The following is a 23,554-nucleotide window of genomic DNA, read 5'->3' as shown; positions in this document are numbered from 1 at the left end:
TCTATGAGAAGATTGTAGAGAAGGTCCGATGTTGGTTGTGAGTGGTTTGGAGTTCACCAACTTTGGAGTGAAGGAAGAACTATCCTAGTGATCGAGACTTGGGTAGTCCACTTAGAGACCGGCTCCCACCTTACCCACAACTCGATGAACAAGGCTCTGTTGCTTCATGGTTTGAGTGGTGAAGTTGGGCTTGCCTCAACGGGTATTAGAAAACTAGCGACTTTTCCATTTTGGGCAATTTATTTTCATAGAGATATACTTGAGCCTTATCATCCTAGGATAGCAAAACATAATCTAGTTGCCTAATTAATTCTATCTCTCACCAAGCCTTGCAACTTAGGTTAGTTTTGATTAAGGGCTATTTATTTTTAATATCGTCTATCCCCCCCTAGTCAACATCTCGATCCTACAGCGGGGGGAAGGGGTCCAGCTCCTCCCTCCACTACTAGACATATATTTAGGTCTAGTCGGGTCTTTCGTGTTCTTGGGTTCACCATGTTCTTTGTGTAGCTCAAGAGGGTCATCGGCGTTTGATTCTTCTTGTCTCAGCTTGACGAACATGGCAGACCTCATCGGCGTTCTTGCTAGCATCATCTTTCTGTCTAACGAATGTTGGGTTGACCTCCAACGCCTTCAATCTGGAGTTTTGCTGTTTTGCTTAGGGTTGAGGATTTGTCCTCTAGCCTGTCAAACAGAAGATCATGTCGGCTGTTTGCTCCATCTACGATAAGTCTCCCACACCTACCGTGGTTGTCTGCTTCGTCTATGACGACAACTTTGCAAAAGGTGGCTGATGATTTCTCCAATGGACCAAGGTGGCTTCAACCTCCGTCGAGATGCCCCATTTGCACCTTGTCTCTACCCATTGTAGCTAACCATGGTTTTTTGCTCCTACCATCGCCGTGCACGTGCATCTGGCCATAACCGAAGTGGTTGTTGCAAGGAGCTTATTGCTTTTTCTTGTATGTTTTTATTGTTAGAATAATTGGGCTAGGCCCAATTTATAATATTAAATCTCAAAGGCCCATAATAAATGTTGAGGATAATAATACCACCTCAGGATTTAAGCGAGAAATATCTCAACCTAAATAGGGAGTTATTGGAGGCTCCCTGTTGACCAGTTGAGGTGGGGGTCGAAATGCCACACGCGCGCGCGCGCGCCGCGCCGGGCCGGGCCGTGGGCGTGGGCGTGGGCGAGGCGTGGCTGGCTGGCGGCGGGCGGGCGTGCGTGCGTCACGTCGCTATCCTTTTGCAGCCACTAACCCACGTTCCCACGATTCCCTCTGCAACAGCGCGTCCACGTTCTTTCTCCTGATAGATAAGGAGGCCGCGAGTCCGATCCGACTTCTTCGCTTCTTTCCCGGTGTTAGTTTCTCCTTCTCCGCGCCTGAGTTGCTCTCGCTTCCCCGCTTCTGATCTCTTGCGCGCACGAGAGATTGGAAGAAGCAGTGCCTCCGAAACCACACATTTGCCTGAGATCTGCACCGGGTAGGCGGGTGATCAGGTTTTTGGGGAGTGCCTCCTGCACGACTGCTCATCGCCATGTCTGGAGTTGCTGCCGCCGCTACTGGCCCGCCGACAGGAGCTGGTGATACGCCGCCGCCGACAGGAGCTGGATCCGGAGCTGGTGCGCCAGGAGGAGGTGTCGTGAACGACTACAACAACGGAGGCAATTCTGCCTCACCATCCAGCGGAGGGCCATTCTCGGGGTATAATCTTCTCCTCCTGCTACTGCTGTTAGCGCTATTCCTGTTCCTGTTCCCATTGTTAGCGCTATACTATGTGCGCTATGTTCTTGTTCCTGTTCTACATAATGCCTCTAGCATGTTATCGCGTTACTGGTATGTTCCTGTTTCTGACATTCAAGATGCGCATAGTATGCTACTGGTTATGTTAAGATCACCCTACTCTGCTTATGCCATGATAATTGTTTCAATTTCTTGGATTAAAATATGCCGAATAATGACTATATTTCCAACAATCCAAAAACCTGATAGGTCATTTTCGGTAGTTGGCTTTGCTGCTGCACTGAAATCACATGCTTTTGATGGTTCAAACTATAAGAGATGGAAAGCACGTGCACTATTGTGGTTGACAGCGATGCAGTGCTTCTATGTTTCACGGGGCAAACGAAGTGAACCACCTCTTTCTCCTGAGGAAGAGGCTAAGTTCGAGGCTTCGGATTGCCTGTTCCGTGGAGCATTGATCAGTGTACTCGCTGACAACATAGTGGACGTGTACATGCACATGCCTTCTGGGAAGGACATGTGGGATGCACTTGAGGCCAAGTTCGGAGTTTCTGACGCCGGCAGTGAGCTGTATGTCATGGAGCAGTTCTATGACTACAAGATGGTCGATGACCGTTCTGTAGTAGAACAAGCTCATGAGATTCAGATGCTGGCTAAGGAACTTGAGAACAACAACTGTGAGTTGCCGGACAAGTTTGTGGCGGGTGGCATTATTGCCAAACTACCACCTTCTTGGTCGGACTTTGCCACTTCTCTAAAGCACAAGAGACAAGAGTTCAGTGTTCCTGATCTCATTGGCTCTTTGGGTGTTGAGGAGAAGGCGAGGGCAAAGGACGTCCGGGGCAAAAGGGTTGAGGGAGGTTCTAGTGCCAATATGGTACAGAAGAAGAACCCTCATGCATCCCACAACAATAAGAAAGTCAAGCCTGATGTCAAACCCAAGGCTGCAACCAATTTTAAGAAGAAAGGCAAGGGAAAGGCAAAGGGAGACTGCTTTGTGTGTGGCAAGTCTGGGCATTGGGCCAAGGACTGTCCTGAGCGCAAAGACAGGAAGTCTGCCAACATGATCATTAGCGAGGGCGGAGGAACATCGGGGACGGTAAAATATTACCTACAGTTCTCTCTGTTTTTCATTCACCTGATTGGTGGGTGGATACTGGTGCTAATATTCATGTGTGTGCTGACATTTCTCTGTTTTCTTCTTATCAGGTCGGGAGAGGTTCCTTCTTGTTGATGGGAAACGGGTCGCTTGCGGCTGTTCATGGTATTGGTACGGTCGATCTGAAGTTTACTTCGGGAAAGACCGTGCAGCTGAAGAACGTGCAGCATGTCCCTTCAATAAAGAAGAATCTAGTTAGCGGCTCTCTATTGTGTAGAGAAGGTTTTAGACTTGTGTTTGAGTCCAATAAATGTGTCGTATCTAAATATGGGACTTTTGTTGGAAAAGGTTATGACAGCGGAGGCTTGTTCCGCTTTTCTTTGAATGACATGTGTAATAATCATAATGCTGTGAACCATATTAGCGAGAATGATGAGTCTAATGTGTGGCATTCGCGACTCTGTCATGTGAATTTCGGTTGTATGACGCGCTTAGCTAACATGAGTTTAATTCCAAAATTCACTTTGGTCAAAGGTTCCAAGTGCCATACTTGTGTTCAATCGAAACAACCTCGCAAGCCTCACAAGGCATCTGAGGCGAGGAATTTGGCACCTCTAGAACTTGTTCATTCCGATTTGTGCGAAATGAACGGCGTGTTGACTAAAGGGGGAAAGAAATATTTCATGACACTGATAGATGATTGCACTAGATTTTGCTATGTGTATCTATTGAAAACAAAGGATGAGGCATTGCATTACTTTAAAATCTATAAAGCTGAGGTAGAAAACCAACTTGAAATGAAAATCAAACGGTTGAGGTCTGATAGAGGTGGGGAGTATTTTTCTAATGAGTTTGCATCCTTTTGCGAAGAGTTTGGAATTATTCATGAGATGACGCCTCCCTATTCACCCCAATCAAATGGGGTGGCCGAAAGAAAGAACCGTACTCTAACTGAGATGGTGAATGCCATGTTAGATACTGCGGGGCTCTCCAAGGAATGGTGGGGTGAGGCAGTTTTGACTGCGTGTCATGTCCTGAATAAAATTCCAATGAAGCATAAGGAAGTAACACCATTCGAGGAATGGGAAAGGAAGAAATTAAATCTCTCATACCTACGAACATGGGGCTGTTTGGCCAAGGTAAATGTACCTATAGCCAAAAAGCGGAAACTTGGACCAAAAACTGTTGATTGTGTGTTCCTTGGTTATGCTATCCACAGTGTGGGTTATAGATTCTTAATAGTAAACTCTGGTGTACCCGACATGCATGCTGGTACAATTCTTGAGTCCAGAGATGCTACATTCTTTGAGAATGAGTTTCCTATGAAATATACACCTAGCACTTCTAGTAAAGAAACTGTCATGCCCCATGAGCACTTTGCACCGATAGAACACGATGATCAAACGCCTGAGGAAAATCCTGAGGAGGACAACATTGTAGATACTCGCAAGAGTAAGAGACAAAGGGTTGCAAAATCCTTTGGAGATGACTACATTGTATACCTCGTGGATGACACCCCAAGAACCATAGAAGAGGCATATTCATCTCCTGACGCTGACTACTGGAAGGAAGCAGTACGCAGTGAAATGGACTCGATTATGTCTAATGGTACTTGGGAAGTCGTTGAGCGTCCATATGGGTGCAAGCCCGTAGGATGCAAATGGGTTTTCAAGAAAAAGCTTAGGCCTGATGGTACAATCGAAAAGTACAAGGCAAGGCTTGTGGCCAAGGGTTATACCCAAAAGGAAGGCGAGGACTTCTTCAACACATACTCACCAGTTGCTCGCTTGACCACGATTCGAGTACTACTTGCTCTGGCAGCCTCTCATGGTCTTCTCGTCCATCAGATGGACGTTAAGACAGCTTTCCTAAACGGAGAGCTGGAGGAGGAGATCTATATGGATCAACCAGACGGGTATGTACTAGAAGGTCAGGAGGGAATGGTGTGTAAACTATTGAAATCCTTGTATGGCCTCAAGCAAGCACCTAAGCAATGGCATGAGAAGTTTGACACCACGCTTACATCTGCAGGCTTTGTTGTGAACGAAGCTGACAAATGTGTATACTATCGCTATGGTGGGGGAGAAGGGGTGATCTTGTGCTTGTATGTCGATGACATACTGATCTTTGGGACCAGCCTTAATGTGATTGAGGAGGTCAAAGACTATCTGTCCAAGAGTTTTGAAATGAAGGATTTGGGAGAGGCTGATGTTATTCTTAACATCAAACTTCAAAGAGGAGATGAGGGTGGGATTACACTTGTGCAATCCCACTATGTGGACAAGGTTTTGAGTCGCTTTGGATATAGTGACTGCAAGCCAGCTCCTACTCCTTATGATCCCAGCGTGCTATTAAGGAAAAACCGAAGAATAGCAAGGGATCAACTAAGATACTCTCAAATCATTGGTTCATTGATGTACTTGGCTAGCGCAACGAGGCCTGACATCTCATTTGCTGTAAGCAAGCTGAGCCGGTTTGTCTCAAATCCGGGAGATGATCATTGGCAGGCTCTGGAAAGAGTAATGCGCTATCTAAAGGGCACTATGAGCTATGGAATTCACTATACCGGGTATCCAAAAGTACTAGAAGGGTATGGTGACTCAAACTGGATATCTGATGCTGATGAGATAAAAGCCACAAGTGGATATGTGTTCACACTTGGAGGTGGCGCTGTTTCCTGGAAGTCTTGCAAGCAGACCATCTTAACAAGGTCAACAATGGAAGCAGAACTTACAGCACTAGATACTGCGACAGTTGAGGCCGAGTGGCTTCGTGAACTCCTGATGGATTTGCCGGTGGTTGAAAAACCAGTGCCAGCTATCCTAATGAACTGCGATAATCAAACAGTGATTATTAAAGTGAACAGTTCAAAGGACAACATGAAGTCATCTAGACACATCAAGAGAAGACTGAAATCTGTCAGAAAGCAGAAAAACTCCGGAGTGATAGCATTGGACTATGTCCAAACGGCTAGAAATCTGGCAGATCAGTTTACCAAGGGGCTACCACGTAATGTGATAGACAGTGCATCGAGGGAAATGGGCTTGATACCCACCTAAGGTTGCATAATAGTGGAAACCTGTCCATTGTGATCGGAGATCCCGTGAATTTGGATGGTGAAACAAACTATTGTGTGACTGAGAGAAGAGACCCTTGAAAAGGGCTCATTTTCATGATGTGCTTCCCTTCTTTCCTACATGGTAGGATGGCTTATGTCTTAATGTGATCCGAGTGGCTTTTCCAAGCAGAGATGTTGACCTGCAGAACATCTCAGAAGGAACACACCTATATGAGTTCGACTGCTAGTCACAGTCTATGAGGTTTGGGCAATCTCTAGATACTCATGAAAGGCCTGGAGTTTGACTTATATGCTCCAAACAGAGGGGATGCGAACGGCAGCCCAGTACCAGTCAAGGTTCTGAGTGAAACCTGATCACACAAAACTTACAATTCAAGGCATAGTCCATTGTTCAGTTGTGGTCTGATGTAGCTCATTTCCTAGGTGGAAGTTCAACTTAACAGTCTCCACCAAAACCCTGATATATCAAACAGGCACAACATTGAGAACATTTCTTATGAGCCTTGAAATTTGGTGGGGATTGTTAGAATAATTGGGCTAGGCCCAATTTATAATATTAAATCTCAAAGGCCCATAATAAATGTTGAGGATAATAATACCACCTCAGGATTTAAGCGAGAAATATCTCAACCTAAATAGGGAGTTATTGGAGGCTCCCTGTTGACCAGTTGAGGTGGGGGTCGGAATGCCACACGCGCGCGCGCGCGCGCCGGGCCGGGCCGTGGGCGAGGGTGGCTGGCTGGCTGGCGGCGTGCGTGCGTCACGTCGCTATCCTTTTGCAGCCACTAACCCACGTTCCCACGATTCCCTCTGCAACAGCGCGTCCACGTTCTTTCTCCTGATAGATAAGGAGGCCGCGAGTCCGATCCGACTTCTTCGCTTCTTTCCCGGTGTTAGTTTCTCCTTCTCCGCGCCTGAGTTGCTCTCGCTTCCCCGCTTCTGATCTCTTGCGCGCACGAGAGATTGGAAGAAGCAGTGCCTCCGAAACCACACCTTTGCCTGAGATCTGCACCGGGTAGGCGGGTGATCAGGTTTTTGGGGAGTGCCTCCTGCACGACTGCTCATCGCCATGTCTGGAGTTGCTGCCGCCGCTACTGGCCCGCCGACAGGAGCTGGTGGTACGCCGCCGCCGACAGGAGCTGGATCCGGAGCTGGTGCGCCAGGAGGAGGTGCCGTGAACGACTACAACAACGGAGGCAATTCTGCCTCACCATCCAGCGGAGGGCCATTCTCGGGGTATAATCTTCTCCTCCTGCTACTGCTGTTAGCGCTATTCCTGTTCCTGTTCCCATTGTTAGCGCTATACTATGTGCGCTATGTTCTTGTTCATGTTCTACATGATGCCTCTAGCATGTTATCGCGTTACTGGTATGTTCCTGTTTCTGACATTTATGATGCGCATAGTATGCTACTGGTTATGTTAAGATCACCCTACTCTGCTTATGCCATGATCATTGTTTTAATTTCTTGGATTAAAATATGCCGAATAATGACTATATTTCCAACATTTATGTCATTTACATATGTTATGTTTGAAGTGTATTTTGCCCATTACTCAGAGGCTTTTTCTGCAAAACTAGCTGTTCTATCAGCTTTCCCCCTTTGGGGGATGTAACTCATGTACTTCATCCTTAATCAATAAAACACATATGTTTTTTTCTATCAAAAATGAGACATACTAATATCATGCATAAACTGTCCCTCTTGGTTAGTTGTTAAGAAAAATCGGTGTAAGGGCTCATTCGGTTATCCATAGCAATAAGGAAAATGGAGAAATAAGAATGCACACACACTTTAATTCATAAGAATTTTCCAGGGGATTGAGTGGATGAAAAATCTCCTATGTTTTCTCTCTATAACTTTTAGGAAAGGAAATTTCCTTTGATTATTCTATACTTACATTCTTACGAACCAAATGATACTTATAGAAATTAATCCTTAGAAATCTAAATCCTTTGTTTTTCTTCCAAATCAAATATACCCTAAATTTTTGTTTGCATCCTATGACTTTAGTCAAATTTCAGGTGTTATCTCAATATATTTTACTTTATTTGTTTGTGCAAATTTCTAAAAAAAACAACTGCAACTATTTAGTAGGATTTAGATAAATAAATAGATATTATGGTCAATTCAAGTTTCAGATTATATTATCTATTATTTTGTATTTATTGCAGTGTACATTATATTCCAAATTTAATTGTATGATTATGAATCTTTTTAGAAAGAATTTATATACACCAGCTATATTAGTTGTTTACCATTTTTGGTTGAGATAACATTAGGTCTATTTAGTATGTAGGGACGGTTTGCTCGTAAGGCCTTCCCAGGAAACAACATGAGAGAATACAAACCCTTCTGATTTACCAAACAAAAAATACGAAGGCCACCCAACCAGAGGCGTATAAAGGCCAACTTGTGAAAACCTTGTTTCGAAAAGCCCAGGAGTTTCAAGAACAAATAAAAAGGGCCTTTTTATCCATAGTTGGACTGTAATATTGATCTGCTGGCCCATTAGTTTTCCTGTTCATAACCAACGAGTAATTCTTCCTTTTTTTTCTCAGAGAAGAGTCGAATAATTCTTTTAACGAGTGGGCATGGCCTATTTGTCACTGTTGATTGCATATCCAACGAATACATGAAGCGACAGAAAATTCCAATGAATTCAGGCGATTAAATTCAAGATAGTCCCATTCTTTAACTTTTGTGGTGAATTAATTTATCTAGGCTTGTGGCAAAGCACGCAAGTTGCAGGCAACATATATAAGACTGAATGAATGTATGCTCTTTTGTTTCTTTCTCCATGTTTTAATACAGAATTTTATAAACTTTTAAATGTCAGGTTTTAATATGATGTTTAACTATTCGTCTTGTTTAAAAATTTAGTGTGAATATGAAAAATATAATTCATCACTAAAATTTCCTTAATGATAAATCAAGTCACAACAAAATAAAATGAATTTACATAATTTACGTCAAAAGTCAACAGTGCCATACTATAATTAAAATAAAATGACTAAGACAATAAACATATATTGAAAGTTTAATACTCAGTAATGTACGATTGTTGACCATATTCGGAGTTTGTGCCTGTTTAATAAAACATTCCATTGAAATCATCGTAAACTATTTAGTTTCATTTTCAAGAAATAAAATTAATTTAGTATGTTATTAATTTTACTATGAAATTTAAAATTAATAGTCAGCAAGTAGCAACTCAGGGGAATCTTTTTTCATCTGTGCCAATCGAATTACTGAAAAATAACCGACATATTTAGCATAGTAGCATGTTTGTACTTTGTGATGGGTTAGGCATATAATTAGGGTTGAGGTAAGAAGCTGTTGATTGAGGATAAAGCATTGGATGTGGTGATGTGTGAATAAGGTGAGTGCTAGGAAGGGACGTAAGGAGGACGACTCTGCTTTTAAGATAGTAGAGATTATTAGAAATTTATATTCTACAGAATTAGTAATAATAGCCCAAACAAGACATATGTTGGGAACAAATAAGAACAATACATAATAGTGAAACGGTACACGTACTTTGAGCCATATCTCTGTAAATTATACTCGCCATTGACTTTTTTCTCACATGTTTGACCATTTGTCTTATTTAAAAAATTTACGTAATTATAATTTATTTTTCTTTGAGTTGTTTTATCACTCATAGTACTTTAAGTGTGATTTATATCATATACATTCGCATAAAATTTTTGAATAAGACGAATAGTCAAACATGTGAGAAAAAGTCAATGGCGTCATCTATTAAAAAACGGAGGCAGTATTATGATCTCTTTGATTGATATGGGGTCATGTATACTACGAGCTTCAATATATATTTTTGCATATATCTCCTTTTTTGGAAACACTTCACATATAGTTGCTCTTAATAGTTAACAATAATTTAGTTTGGAACTTTCACTGTGTCATGCATAGTGCAGGACATACATATCAAGATAACAAGTAGGAGTACCTTTCTAGCTGTGGAGCTAAGGGAGCTTGCATCACTACCATGGTTCGGCTCTGTCAAGGCCTGAAATACACAACACCAGATAAATAAATTTTTACTAATTACGAGTTTGAGAGAATATATCAAATTTGATCGAAAGCTAAGAGATTGTATTTTTCGCTTACATATACGCAAACTTTATGCATTTTGCTCAATGACCGCAAATACTTCTCCTTCTGGGCTTCCGACCCGAGTTGTGCTGTTCACCATATGGATCAATGAATCGATATACGTGTTAGCATTAGCACTGATGACTTCTTTTCTTTTTATTTTTTTAGAACAGCACTGCTAACTTCAATAGAGAATTGTAGTCAAGTCACGATAGGACCACCAAAATGTTGTATTTGTTCTACGAATTTGCTCTAATTGTATTACATATCCAGTGCAAATTAAAGCATATATCAAGTAATAATTATAAATGAAACATTAATTAGATCTCTTGTCCCTAATTGTAGCATTCCATATTCCATTCTCATTTTTATTTGGAGCTTCAATCCTTGATGAGCCTAGCTAGTTTGGTCGTGTGTTCTCATAATAGAACAGAGAGGAAATTATCCTTTTGCAAAAAAATAATAATAAATAAATAAATAAAGAAGAGTACAGCAGATACTGTAGACTAGATAATCTCACTTTGTTAGTACAACGGGCCCAGTTAATAGACATAATAAGAAATTTAAGCAAAAAAAATTCAAAGGACACTGTGGAAATTAGGTCCCCTGGTATAATCTTAACGAAATTTAAGCCCAACTCACTTATATATATCACACACATAGCGGACAGAGTATATATGATCGATCAGTCCATGTTCAAATGAAGTAGTACATACCAATGCTAAGCATTGCGAGGCATGACTGAACCAGGAAGAATGAGGCAATGCTTGCATCCACACGAGCGATCTCTAGAAAACACATGGCGTGAGCTGTCCCAGAAAGTCCAGGACATCCATAGCCCTGAAAAAAACATATGAATGGAAAGTGACAACGCTTACACTTAATTTAAACTAATCATTCTGAACGAACAAGCTAGCTAGCTGACTTGTATAATACCTATTACTCGGAGAACGTATAAACCTTTTCCCTATTACTCGGTGAATCTTTATAGGAGTAATAGAAATATATATATAACTTTTACTGAAAACTTGATATTCTACAGACATGCGCGGAAATATTTAGTAAATTCAGGCTATGCATTTGCATCCACAGAGAACAGCATGGTTATCTACAACATTAATGTGGCTCCTCTGATAAAAAGTAACAAATACACGCTGTGTGTTCTGGAAACTGACAATATTGGTTAGAAGTTTGTGCCATTTGCTATGTAGTATACTACATGACTTGAGAAGAATATATATGTTGATATCTAAATATTTATCAATAACAACTTCAACTTAAAAGAATAGCTAGAAACTTAATTTGGAGGTTTGTTCCGGTTTTCTATATTCCATTTTGAGGCTAAGAATTTTCAAAAGATATTTTAAATTAATTTAGTAAACACATATTTTCGTTAGGTATTTTGACCATTACAGTTAGGAAAATTCTTCAAAATATTATCTCTATTTTTATTCAATCTATGTCAATTTCCTCATCATATCTACGAAACAAATTTATTATGATTGTAAAAACAATTGTTTCGCTTTAAACACTACTTTTTATTCTCGCTTCATAATATTTCTTCCATAACATGATTAGCTGAGTTGTAAATACTTCAAATTGCAAGTGAGAATATTTTACTAGACGAATTATTAATTCTCTAATTTCTAGAACTAAAAGATATAATTCAGCCCTGGGCAACATCCCTGCATTTGAAGTTTTGATGGACCACGGGTTGAAAATATGTTGAACTCAAAATATTTATCAATGACTAAAACGCCAACTTAAAACAATAACTAGAGTGCTAAATTCAAAGTTCATTCAGGTTTTAAATTTTTCATTTTGAGGCTAAGAATTTTCAAATATAAAATGAAGTAATTTAGTAATTTAAACACTTATTTTCCTTAGGCATGGTATTTCAATAATAAAAATTAGAAAAAAAATCTTCAAAAAATTTCTTTGCTTTTATTGAGCATATATCAATTTTTTCATCAATGAAAAAGTTTAATGGGATTGTTAAGAAAACATTTTTCACTACATTTCATAGTGCTCGTTTTATATTATTTCCTCCATAACATGTTTAGCCTAGTTATAAATATTTCGAGGTGCAAGTGAGTTATTATTTTACCAAAGGAATTAGTCATTCTCTATGTTTTAGAATTAAAAAAAACTATTTCATCCTTGGAAAACATCTCCACATTTGAAATATTGATTGATGACCGGTTGAAACATGAATGGTTTGAAGGTGAGAGTTAAAACCAAGGGTTTTCATTTACAGCACACCAAGATTATTAGTTTGTTCATTCCATACTGATCCAACGGTTGATATTATACTATTACCTCCTTTGAGGTAATACGTCTTGAAGAAGAGAATAAATGATGTCTTGCACTTGCTATTTATAAGAATTCATGGTCACACATCAGACAAATGATTAGTGTAATATCTCACATCCATATTCCGAAATTCAGTTTCCATACAGCTGTTATTTCTGTTTTGAAAATCCTATTTATCTAAATCGATTATTAATGCAGTCATCATGTAAAGTATTACTAATCAATTAGATCTCTTATGAAATAAGCGTACCAAACGTTCAAGTCTTTAAATTTAAACAACTTTGATTACTGTCCTGATTTTCAAAATCCAAAGGTTTTGAAATTACGTTTGCTTTTTTTTTTCATGCAGACAGTTTATTTTCCACACTTCTATGGATTTTATATGACGGACATGGTCTGTTGCTTACTTGTGTTGTCATTTTGTTGGAATGTTGCATCATGGCTAAGCTTGAAAAGTCTTGTAATGTGTATTAATCAGTCTCTTCTGTCATTTATTGATTTAGAGCAGCAAATATATTTTTCAGCAAAAAAGATAAATCGAAATTATCAAGTGCCAAATTTACAAAATCTCTTACCAGTCATAAGCTATTTTTCAGAGTTATTAATTAGGTAGAATTTTACTGGAACAAATTACTCTATACTAGAAAATAGTATGTCAGTTGATACATTGGCTTATTTTAGCCCCTGTATATCATAAACTAGAGACAACTCTCCTACTATACTTTAATTCTCCAAATCTAGAGTGTTTTGTATGGTCTAATGACAATTCTTTTCTCAATTACCTTCTTCTCTTTTATATCTCAAGTTTGGCTGAGCGGACGAGGAAGTGGGAGGAGGAGAAGAGGCAGGAGCGCCGTGAGGGCAAGGCCCCGGCGGCTCCCGCCGGCAACCGGCGAGGTGAGGCCAAGCAGAAGGCCACCGCCGAGGACATCGACGATGGCGACGAGGACTTGGGGTTCCAGGAGCCTGAGGCCACCGTCGCCACCGTCGATGGGGGAGCGTGCGCTCACGCTTCTCGCTGGAGCCTCAAGGCCATGAAGCGCGAGCTTCTGGCCGCGGCCCCTACCCATGAGGCGACGCGGCGGGCGCGGTGGTCGGAGGTTGCCCTCACCTTCGACCAGACCGACCACCCGCCGTGCGTTGCCCGGGGAGGACAGATCGCGATGGTGGTTTCCCCCACCGTTTGCAATGTGAAGTTGGGGCGTGTCCTCATAGACGGGGGTGCAGCCCTCAACATCCTTTCCCCCGTAGCCTTTGACGCCATCAAGGCCCTGGGGATGGTGCTCCGGCCGTCCCAGCCGATCATCGGTGTGACGCTGGGGCACACCTGGCCGCTGGGTCATATCGACCTCCCGGTCACCTTCGGTGGTTCCGCCAACTTCCGCACGGAGCGGGTGGACTTCGATGTGGCGGACCTCAGTCTGCCCTACAACGCGGTCCTGGGGAGGCCCGCGTTGGTGAAGTTCATGGCGGCGGTCCACTACGCCTATCTCCAGATGAAGATGCCGGGCCCCGGTGGCCCCATCACCGTCCATGGCGACCTCAAAGTTGCGCTTGCTTGTATGGAGCAGCACGCGGACCACCTCGCCGCGGCGTCCAAGCCCGCGGGTGGCGACGAGAGGCTCAGCGCCTCCGTCCCGGCCGCCCCGAGGCAGCGGATGGTCACGTGCGACGAGGTCCCGGTCAAGGAGGTTGCCCTGGGCGACGGCCCGTCCAAGACCACACGAATCGGTGGTCTTCTGGACGACAAATAGGAAGACGCGCTCGTCTCCTTCCTGCGGGCAAACGCCGACGTCTTCGCCTGAAGACCGGCGGACATGCCCGGGGTCCCCAGGGAGGTGATTGAGCACCGTCTCGCCGTGCGGCCGGGCGCAAGGCCGGTCCGGCAGAAAGTGCGGCGGCAGGCCCTGGAACGTCAAGCCTTCATCCGCGAGGAGGTGGCGCGACTTCTGGAGGCCGGATTCATCCGTGAGGTCATCCATCCGGAGTGGCTGGCGAACCCGGTCGTCGTTCCCAAGGCGAACGGCAAGCTTCGGATGTGCATCGACTACACCGACCTTAACAAGGCATGTCCTAAGGACCCTTACCCCCTGCCACGCATAGATCAGATTGTCGACTCCACCGCGGGGTGCGACCTTTTGTGTTTTCTAGATGCATCCTCTGGTTATCATCAGATTCGCATGGCTAGGGAGGATGAGGAAAAAACTGCATTCATTACCCCCATAGGAACTTATTGTTATACGACAATGCCTTTCGGGTTAAAGAATGCAGGTCCTACTTTTCAACGTACTACTCGAATTTCTTTGGGTAGCCAGATAGGACGCAATGTTGAGGCCTATGTTGATGACTTGGTTGTGAAGACGCGCAACCAAGAGACCTTACTCTTGGATCTAGCGGAAACTTTCGAAAGTCTCCGCTCCGCCCGCATAAAGCTAAACCCCGATAAGTGCGTGTTCGGCGTGCCTGCGGGCAAGCTTCTCGGGTTCTTGGTCTCTGCCCGAGGCATCGAGGCCAACCCCGAGAAGATACGAGCTATAGAGCGGATGCGCCCCCCCAGCAAGCTTAGGGATGTGCAGTGCGTCACCGGCTACATGGCCGCCCTAAGTCGGTTCATATCGAGGCTGGGAGAGAAGGCACTACCCCTATTTAAGCTCCTCAAACGCTCCGGGCCGTTTACCTGGACGGAGGAGGCTAAGCGGGCCTTCACTCAGTTGAAGGCGTACCTCAGTTCTCCCCCGGTCCTGGTCGCCCCGGAGCCAGATGAGCCGTTGCTACTCTACCTGGCGGCAACCCCGCAGGTGGTCAGCGCGGCGTTGGTCGTGGAGCGCGACGAGGACAACCCTCACTCTGCGCATCCCCACCCTGTGTCGACTCGACCCAGGAGAGAGCAGGGAGGAGAGGCCCTCGAGCCGAACGGCGGCCCAAGGCCCCCGACGGCCGGAGCTGGCCCTCCGCCTGCTTGTCCGACGGTGCCAGGCGCCCCCGACCCCCAGGATGGCCTCGGGGCCACTGCGGGAAGGCCGCGCCTGTCGCCCTCTGACCCCGAGGTCGTCGGCACAGAAGCCGAGTGCGCCCCGCGTGGCCTCTCGGACGAAGAGCGCCCTGGAGATACAACCCCTGGCGAAGAGGATCGGCCCCGCCGAAAGGTGCAGCGGCCCGTCTACTTCATTAGCGAGGCCCTCCGGGACGCCAAGACCCGATACCCTCAGGCCCAGAAGATGCTTTACGCTATTCTGATGGCTTCGAGGAAGTTGCGCCATTATTTCCAGGCGCATCGGGTCACGGTGGTTACGTCTTACCCCCTCGGCCAAATCTTGCATAACCGAGAGGGTACTGGACGGGTGGTGAGATGGGCAATCGAACTCTCTGAATTCGATTTGCGCTTTGAACCACGCCACGCGATCAAGAGCCAGGCCCTCGCCGACTTTGTGGCGGAGTGGACCCCAGCTCCCGAGCCCGTCTCTGCCCCCGAGGCCAGCTCGGGCCCTTCGCACCTGCCTCACACCGCCTACTGGGTGATGCAGTTCGACGGCTCCCTGTCTCTTCAGGGCGCCGGTGCGGGGGTCACGTTGACCTCGCCGAGCGGAGACGTCCTCAGATACCTGGTCCGCCTCGACTTTCGGGCGACCAACAATATGGCGGAGTACGAGGGACTCCTTGCGGGACTCAGAGTGGCAGCTGGACTGGGGATCCGCCACCTCCTGGTGTTAGGCGACTCCCAGTTGGTCGTTAACCAGGTCTGTAAGGAGTACCGGTGCTCTGACCCGCAGATGGACGCTTACGTGCGCCAAGTGCGGCGTATGGAGCGCCATTTCGACGGGATAGAGCTTTGGCACGTGCCCAGACGGGATAACGCGGTCGCCGACGAACTCTCAACGCTCGCTTCCTCGCGAGCCCAGACCCCACCGGGCGCCTTTGAAGAAAGGCTCGCCCAGCCGTCGGCGCGACCCGACCCCTAGGGGAGACGAACGCGCCTGAACGGCCCCCGAGGCCCGTCGGAGTCCAGGCCTCGGGGCCCGAGGGGAGCGCTCCCAACTCCCCTAGATTGATTGCTTGGATCACTGAGATCCAGGCATACCTCGCAGATAAGACTCTACCCGAGGACCGCAAAGGGAGTGAACGCGTCCAGCGCATCTCCAAGCGCTACGTGCTGGTGGAAGGGACCCTCTATCGGCGCGCGGCTAACGGAGTCCTCCTGAAGTGCATTCCTCGGGAACAAGGCGTCGAGCTTCTCGCCGATGTCCATGAAGGCGAGTGCGGAGCCCACTCCGCCTCACGCACCTTGGTTGGCAAGGCCTTTCGCCAGGGTTTCTATTGGCCGACGGCTCTCAACGATGCGGTTGACCTGGTCCGGCGGTGCAGGGCGTGCCAGTTCCACGCCAGGCAAACCCATCAACCGGCCCAGGCCCTGCAGACCATACCTCTTTCGTGGCCGTTTGCTGTCTGGGGGCTCGATATCCTGGGTCCGTTCAGGCGGGCCCCGGGCGGGTTCGAGTATCTGTATGTCGCTGTCGACAAGTTCACTAAGTGGCCCGAGGCTTATCCGGTCATCAAGATCGATAAGCACTCTGCGCTCAAATTCATCAGGGGCATCACTGCTCGGTTTGGGGTGCCTAACCGTATCATTACGGATAACGGCACCCAGTTCACTAGTGAGCTCTTCGGTGACTACTGCGAAGACATGGGCATCAAGCTCTGCTTCGCCTCCCTCGCCCACCCCAGAAGCAATGGCCAAGTGGAGCGCGCCAACGCGGAAATCCTCAAGGGCCTCAAAACCAAGACCTTCAACATCCTCAAGAAGCACGGCGACTCGTGGATCGAGGAGCTGCAAGCGGTGCTCTGGGCGAACCGAACCACGCCAAGCCGAGCAACCGGGGAAACGCCTTTCTTCCTCGTCTACGGCGCGGAGGCGGTCCTCCCATCTGAGCTCACCCTGAGGTCCCCTCGGGTCACCATGTATTGCGAGGCTGATCAAGATCAGCTTCGCCGAGACGACCTCGACTTTTTGGAAGAGCGAAGACGGCGCGCGGCCCTCCGAGCCGCGCGCTACCAGCAGAGCCTGCGGCGCTACCATCAGCGCCACGTCCGGGCCCGATCACTCTACGTCGACGACCTCGTCCTACGCCGCGTCCAAACGCGTGCTGGACTGAGCAAGCTCTCACCAATGTGGGAGGGTCCGTATCGAGTGATCGGCGTCCCCCGGCCGGGCTCCGTTCGGCTGGCCACGGGCGACGGCACAGAGCTGCCTAACCCGTGGAACATCGAACACCTTCGTCGCTTCTACCCCTAGTGGGGGTCGGGGGTCATGTCTCGGGCTCGGGCCAACCCCGCACCCCCCCCCGGGCGTGCAGGGTTGGCCGGGGGCTACCACATGCATATACTTACCCTTTTTCTCTTCCGTATTTTAATAAAAGCATTTTCGATTTCCTGAGGACTGTGTCTGTGCCATCGTTTCCTTTTGAAGAATCTTAGCTTGAATTAGCACGCTCGTGCCCGACCCTGCCCTCGGTGGCCCGGGCCGGCTAAAATCGCCAAACGGGGCCCAGAACCGAGCCGTGCCCCGGGGCGTGGTGAACTCCGGGGGGGAATCGGCAAAGGCCCACAATCGGGTCATCCATAACCCTCGGTCACCGCGCTCCCGGCCTGGCCAGTCTCGACACGTGGATCTCCCCAGGCACTAGCCCCGACCCGCGCCGTTTGAGGCTGGGACCTGGGCACGAGCCCTTGTTCAAGCCATGACACAGAAGGACCGCGGCACAGACCATTCTCGTCTCATACACACAACAAACAGAACTGACGCAGAAATTTCATCTTTACTTGATTGCAGAATAAATCAGTCTATACAAGAAGGGGGCCCGAAGGCCTCGGAAGAAGAAGAAAGAGTTATTAAGATTGGCGGGGGCCTGGGGGCTCACTCCGACGCGCCCGGGTCACCGGCCTCGTCGTCGCTGCCGTCCGCACCGTCGTCACCGCCCTCCTCGTCGGAGTCGAGGGCGAACGCGAGCCGAGGGGCCGTACCCTCGAAGCTGTGGACGATGTGGTCGGCGGCGTCCCGGACCTGCGCGCGCACGCCGTCCTCGGTTCCGGGAGGGAACTCTTCCAGCGCTGCCCACAGGGAGAAGTCAGGGTCCCTGGCCTGGTAGCTTGCCAATACGAGCTCCACCGCCCCCCGGGCGAGGTCCCTCGAGGATGACTTGATCGTCTCCTCGAGCTCCTCGGGGAGCCGCTTGAGGACCCCGGCCATCTCTGAGAGGCGCTGGGCGAGGCCCCCCTGGTTGGCGGCGTACTTCGCGTACCGCCCGCCCCAGAGGCCCGCCTGCCGCCCGGCGCGGTCTAGACGGGAGACGGCGTCCCGAAGCATGCTGGGCCCTACCTCGCTCGCCAAGCGGAGGGCCTCGACCTCCCCGGCGGACGAGTCCAGCGCGCCCTGCAGCTTGGCGATGGTGTGTTCGGCGGCTGCGAGGCGGGCGGCTAGGTCGCCGTCGCCCGCGGCCGCCCCGCCGCTGTGCGCTCTCGCGTCCAACTCCTTCGCTCGCGCCTCGAGCTCAGCGGCCCGCTGATCCAGTGCGGCCCTCTCGGCGCGGGCGCCTTCCAGATTGCGGCGAGCCTGCTCCTCCCGCGCTACCTCGCAGAGGAACAAGCTGTCCGCCAGCCGCTGCGCCGCGGCCTCGGCCTCCTCGAGAGCTCGCCCCCGCTCGGTGAGCACGTCCTCGCGGAGGCGGAGTGCGGACTCCTCTTCGGCGCAGGCGGCCTCGTGCGCCGCCAGTGTTGCCTCCCGGGTGGCGACGGCGGCCTCGCGGTCCGCCAGGTCTCTCTTCTTCGCGTCCAGGGCGCGGGCGCGCTCCTCCAGCGCCGTGGCGCGAGCCTCAAGGGCCTCTTCGCGCTGCCGGGACGCCGCCTCGATCTCCGCCGCCCGCCGTTCCCGGGCAGCGGCAGCATCAAGGACTCCCCGGGCGGCGTCGAGCTTCTCCTCTAGCTCCGCCGCCCGGCTCCCGCATTGGAGGCGGAGGTCATCCCGCGCCTCGTTGAGCACGGCGGTGGCGATGAGGGCAGTCTCCCGCTCCTCCTCCACCTCCCTGGCGATCTCCGCTAGCTCCCTACGACGGGCCTCGAGCTGTGAGGCGTGCTGGCGGTGTGCCTTGCGGCCCGCCTCCACCATGGCCTCCACCGAGCGCCGCCCCTCCTCGACGCGCGCCCACGCCGCGTCGAGCTCCGCCCGCTACGCCTGCAGGGCCTCCATCTGGGCACTTAACCCGTCCAGCACCGTGTTGTTCGCGGCGGCCGAGGCCTGCAGGAGGGGCTCCGCGCTCAATGGGGCAGCGGAAGGCAGAGGGGAGAGCCGCCTCGGTGTGGGTGCCGCGCGGCTCGGCCCGCCGATCGACGTGCCGGACTCGGGGGCGTCCCCCGAAGCTGGCTCGTCCCAAGCGTCGCCTGAGGGGTCGTGCCCGAGCGGCGCGCCCGCGCCTCGTCGTGGGTGGCCTCGGAAGTCGTCGTCGCCTCGGGCGGAGTCGGGTCGGGGGTTTGGCAGGCCGCCTGGCGTGCGCGCGCCGCCTCTGTCTCCCGGACGGACTCCCCAGCCCGGCGGAGTCTGGCCTCCTCCCGAGCGGCCTCCTCAGCCTGGCGAACCCGGACGGCCTCCTGGGCAGCCTCCTTGGCTTCCCAGAGGCGGTCCGCGGCTTCTCGCCGGTCAGCTTCCCGCCTCCGGGCCTCCGCGGTCGCCGTCTCCTCGGCCTCAGACCGGCCGGACTTGGAATGGCGGGGGGGCGCGACGGGATTTCGCTGAGGCAGAAGAAAAACCAGAAGACAAAAAGAAACGGGTGAGTGAAAACTCGCCTTGGGAAATGGGAGAGTGAATACGGCCGCAGTGGGCGCGGGGACGAACCTGCGGGGAGGTCGGCTAAACGACCACCTCGGGGGCGAAATGAGGTTCCCCCGGCATGACTCGGTCCCCCCCATCTTGCGGAGCCGTTTCTTCTTTCGCTCCCCCTCGGGCTGCGGCGTCGGCACGGCACCCTCCGGGCGCCTGCTGCTGGCACGCACCGCCCCGCCCCCTCGGGGAGGAGATGGGGGAGGGGTACCCTCCTGCTTCCTCTTCCCCCGGGCGTCGGCAGGGCGGCTGCCCCCCGGGCCCCCGTCGCGGGGCCCAGAAGCACGACCCCCTCCCGGGCTAGATTGTTCCCCCCTGCGGCTTCCGCCCGCGCCATCATGGCCTCGGGGGGCCCGCTCCCCCGACGCCCCGACCTCCTGCATGATGGTCAGGATGTTGGCGCGCTCTGGATCGCAGCAGAGGGGGAGGACCCCTTGGGGGATGAGGGATGCCTCCACGGAGCTGAGATTCAGCACCCGTTGGACCACCATCCTGAAGTCCTCAGGGTCCCAGTCCCATTTGCGCCCCTGGTGGGTCCTCATGTAGTCCTCGGGCCCGGTGTACTCCCAGGCGCCCCGGGCGCGCCGCTGGAGCAGCGCGATCCGGCGACGAAGGTAGTCGCCGAACACCATGGCCCCCGTGAGCCCCTGGGATCGCAGACCCGCCAGGCGGTCAAGAACGGCGTCGTAGCCGTCTCCCAGATCTACCGCCGCCCGCCAGCTGGAGGCCTGCGCCGGAGGCTGGCTCGGAAGTCGGAGGCGCGCTTCGTCGGCGAGGGGGGTGTAGAACCAATCGCTCTTCCAGTCGTCCCACTTCTTGCGGAGGACGCAGGGAATGTAGCGGTTCAGCACCTGCCCCCGCGACTGGAAGTAGCAGCCACCAACTACCGTCGGCGGCGACACCGGCTGTACGGTGAAGAACCACCGGAACAGCCGGAGAGATGGGCGCACCCCGATAAACATCTCGCACAGGTGCGCGAAGATGGCCAACGTCATTATCGCGTTGGGGGTGAGGTGCGCCATCTGGAGATCATAAAACTCCAGAATATCCATGAAAAAATTAGAGAATGGCGGGACCAGCCCCGCCATTGCGAAAGAGAGGAAGAAGACGGACCGCCCCGGGTAGTCTGGCGCCGGGCGTCCCTCGCCCAGCGCGACCATCTCCCGGCCGGTGGCAGATTCCGGCATAAATCGGCGCGGCAGCCCGGCCTGCCTCTCGCTCACGATGCGGGAAGGCGGCAGCACGCTACCATCGAGCGGTGCGGAGCCCCGTGCCATGACGCCGGCGGAGGAGGAGCTTGAGAGCGAGTAAGTGCAGCAAGGGTAGGGCACAGGAAACGAAGAGTTAAAGCGCAAGTGGCGAAGGCAAGGGGAAGAGTGGCGAGAGGAAGGAAACAAATCCCTTCCTCGGCGTCTTTACACCCTTGCCAACGCTATGCCCGGCTCCTCGTTTCCCGCGCCCACTACCTCGCCCCCTCGTTTTTCGCGCCCACGCCTCCACTAACCCCACTCGCCCGTCTGCGGCGCACGCGGCAAATGTGCGGCCGTGGCGGTTGAGATGGGGCAGATCGTGCGCGCATTAACTACGCTCACCAACCGCGGAAAGCGCTATCATCATGTCTCCAGGCGAAACGAACCGGCTCGTCCCGATTCGCGCGCTACTCGAATAATGTAGCGGTCTTGAAGAGGCCGCTCATTATTGTCGGTCGGTTTTCCCTTGCCGATGCGCGCGATTTGCGACCGCTGGGTTTCTGCCCGCCTGTAGGGACCGGCCCCACCTGTCACCGGGCCTAAGGAGTGGCGTCACGCCCGAGCGCTTCCCTCGAGGGGGGCGATCGCCCTGGCATAACGCCGGGGGCTACTGTCGGTGACATGGGGCTGGGGGTATCGTGACTAGAGGCTTGGGCAGCCGCGGTCACCCACGTGGCCTGACCCCCTCGGGGGGTCGGGCCCGAGGGTGACGTGGCCACCCCTCCCTCTGTCTCCCCGAGGGGTCGGGCCGCTCCCGTTTCGGCCCCGAGGGATGGGGCGCCCCCGACCCCCTGTGGTTTTGGCGCCACGTGTGTGGGTTAGGTGAGCACAGCGGGGCTCACCTAACCGCACTTATAGCGGGTTGGACGAGCGCGCCATGCCGCATTTAATGCGGCGCAGCGCACGCTTATCCGGTCCGTGACCAGTCGCGGTGTGTGACCGGTCACAGACCGGTCAGATCGCGGGTTAGGTGGCAACAGGCGGCCTGTCACACGCCTCGCCCCGTCCCGTCGGAATGACGAGAGCTTCCTGGCTCTCGTCCCTAGCCGGAGCCGGCGTGCTGACTCCTGAAGTTGGTATGTCAGTTCCGGTCAGATTCATTCCAGATTTCAGCGCAAGCATGGCAAGGAAGTCGCTAGCCATTAAATGAAGGTTGAAATGGGCGTCCACCGGGAAAAGCGGGCGAGCGGGGCAGGAGGCGTGCGCTCTGCTTGTCAGAAGTCATTTCCGGCTGTAGACTAGCCCTCATTGTAAAAAGCATGTTTCCTTTCTTAGGCAGCTAGAGGCCCATGTGGTGACCCCTGATCAAATAAAAAGGAGGCCTAGGCCTAAAAGAGAGGGGGAGAAGAAAAAAGAAGAAGGAGAAGAAGAGGGGTTCTAGAGCCGGAACTCTCTCTTGCTCTCCGGCGCTCTGTATTCCTTCACACACAGATCCACCAGAACACAGGAATAGGGTGTTACGCTTCTCAGCAGCCCGAACCTGTCTACGTCGCCCGTGTCTTGTGCGTTTCCTCTCTCGCTGACGTTCCTCAGATCGAGGGCGAAGAACCTCACTTAGCGCCCCCGGCCGAACCGGCAAAGGGGGGCCTGCGCGGTCTCCCGGTGAGGAGCCCCACGCTCCGTCACTATCCATTGTACTGTTGTTTTATGCTGTTGGATATATTTGGGCACATGTTTACTACATGGATGTGCTTTAGAGGCTTATGGCCCAACACATGGCTGGCCTGGCTCACATAACTGGAATGCATGCATGGGAGTTTTTGGCCGAAATTTTGACAATTTGACTCTTTTGAAAAACTTATTTGAAGAATAGGCCGTATCAAAAACTGATTGCAAAAATAAGCCGAAACCTTAGCGCCAAGCACATTAGCGCTGAGCTATAACGTGCTAGCGCCACATATTTTAGCGCTAAACATCTATCCGAACGGGCAGTGTTTGCTAGGTCATTGGAACTCAGCGTCAATGCGACTAGCGCTGAGCTCCCTACTGGCTAAATACCTCTATAGACATTAGTAAATAGCAAGGGTGTGCTAGTATAGTGGTTGGACTTTATTTGCTCACTCATAAGGTTGTGTGTTCGAC

At 50.7% G+C, this 23,554-nt stretch overlaps 1 protein-coding gene across 1 annotated transcript in view; it reads right to left on the bottom strand.

Annotated features, from left to right (window-relative positions):
* The window catches only part of LOC4340976 (acyl-coenzyme A oxidase 4, peroxisomal), a 31,818-nt gene that overhangs the window by 6,177 nt on the left and 2,087 nt on the right, over positions 1 to 23,554 (bottom strand). Inside the window, exons 4-6 of the mRNA XM_026026202.2 lie at positions 10,759 to 10,882; positions 10,058 to 10,131; positions 9,897 to 9,956 (exon numbers count right to left, since the gene is read on the bottom strand). Coding sequence (XP_025881987.1) covers positions 9,897 to 9,956; positions 10,058 to 10,131; positions 10,759 to 10,882 — 258 coding nt within the window. The remainder of the gene's footprint in view (positions 1 to 9,896; positions 9,957 to 10,057; positions 10,132 to 10,758; positions 10,883 to 23,554) is intronic.

The sequence above is a fragment of the Oryza sativa genome, chromosome 6, assembly GCF_034140825.1.
Source record: "Oryza sativa Japonica Group chromosome 6, ASM3414082v1".
Classification (NCBI taxonomy): domain Eukaryota; kingdom Viridiplantae; phylum Streptophyta; class Magnoliopsida; order Poales; family Poaceae; genus Oryza; species Oryza sativa.
Note: the sequence above shows the minus strand (reverse complement) of the source record. Positions and strands in the feature narration are given on the sequence as shown.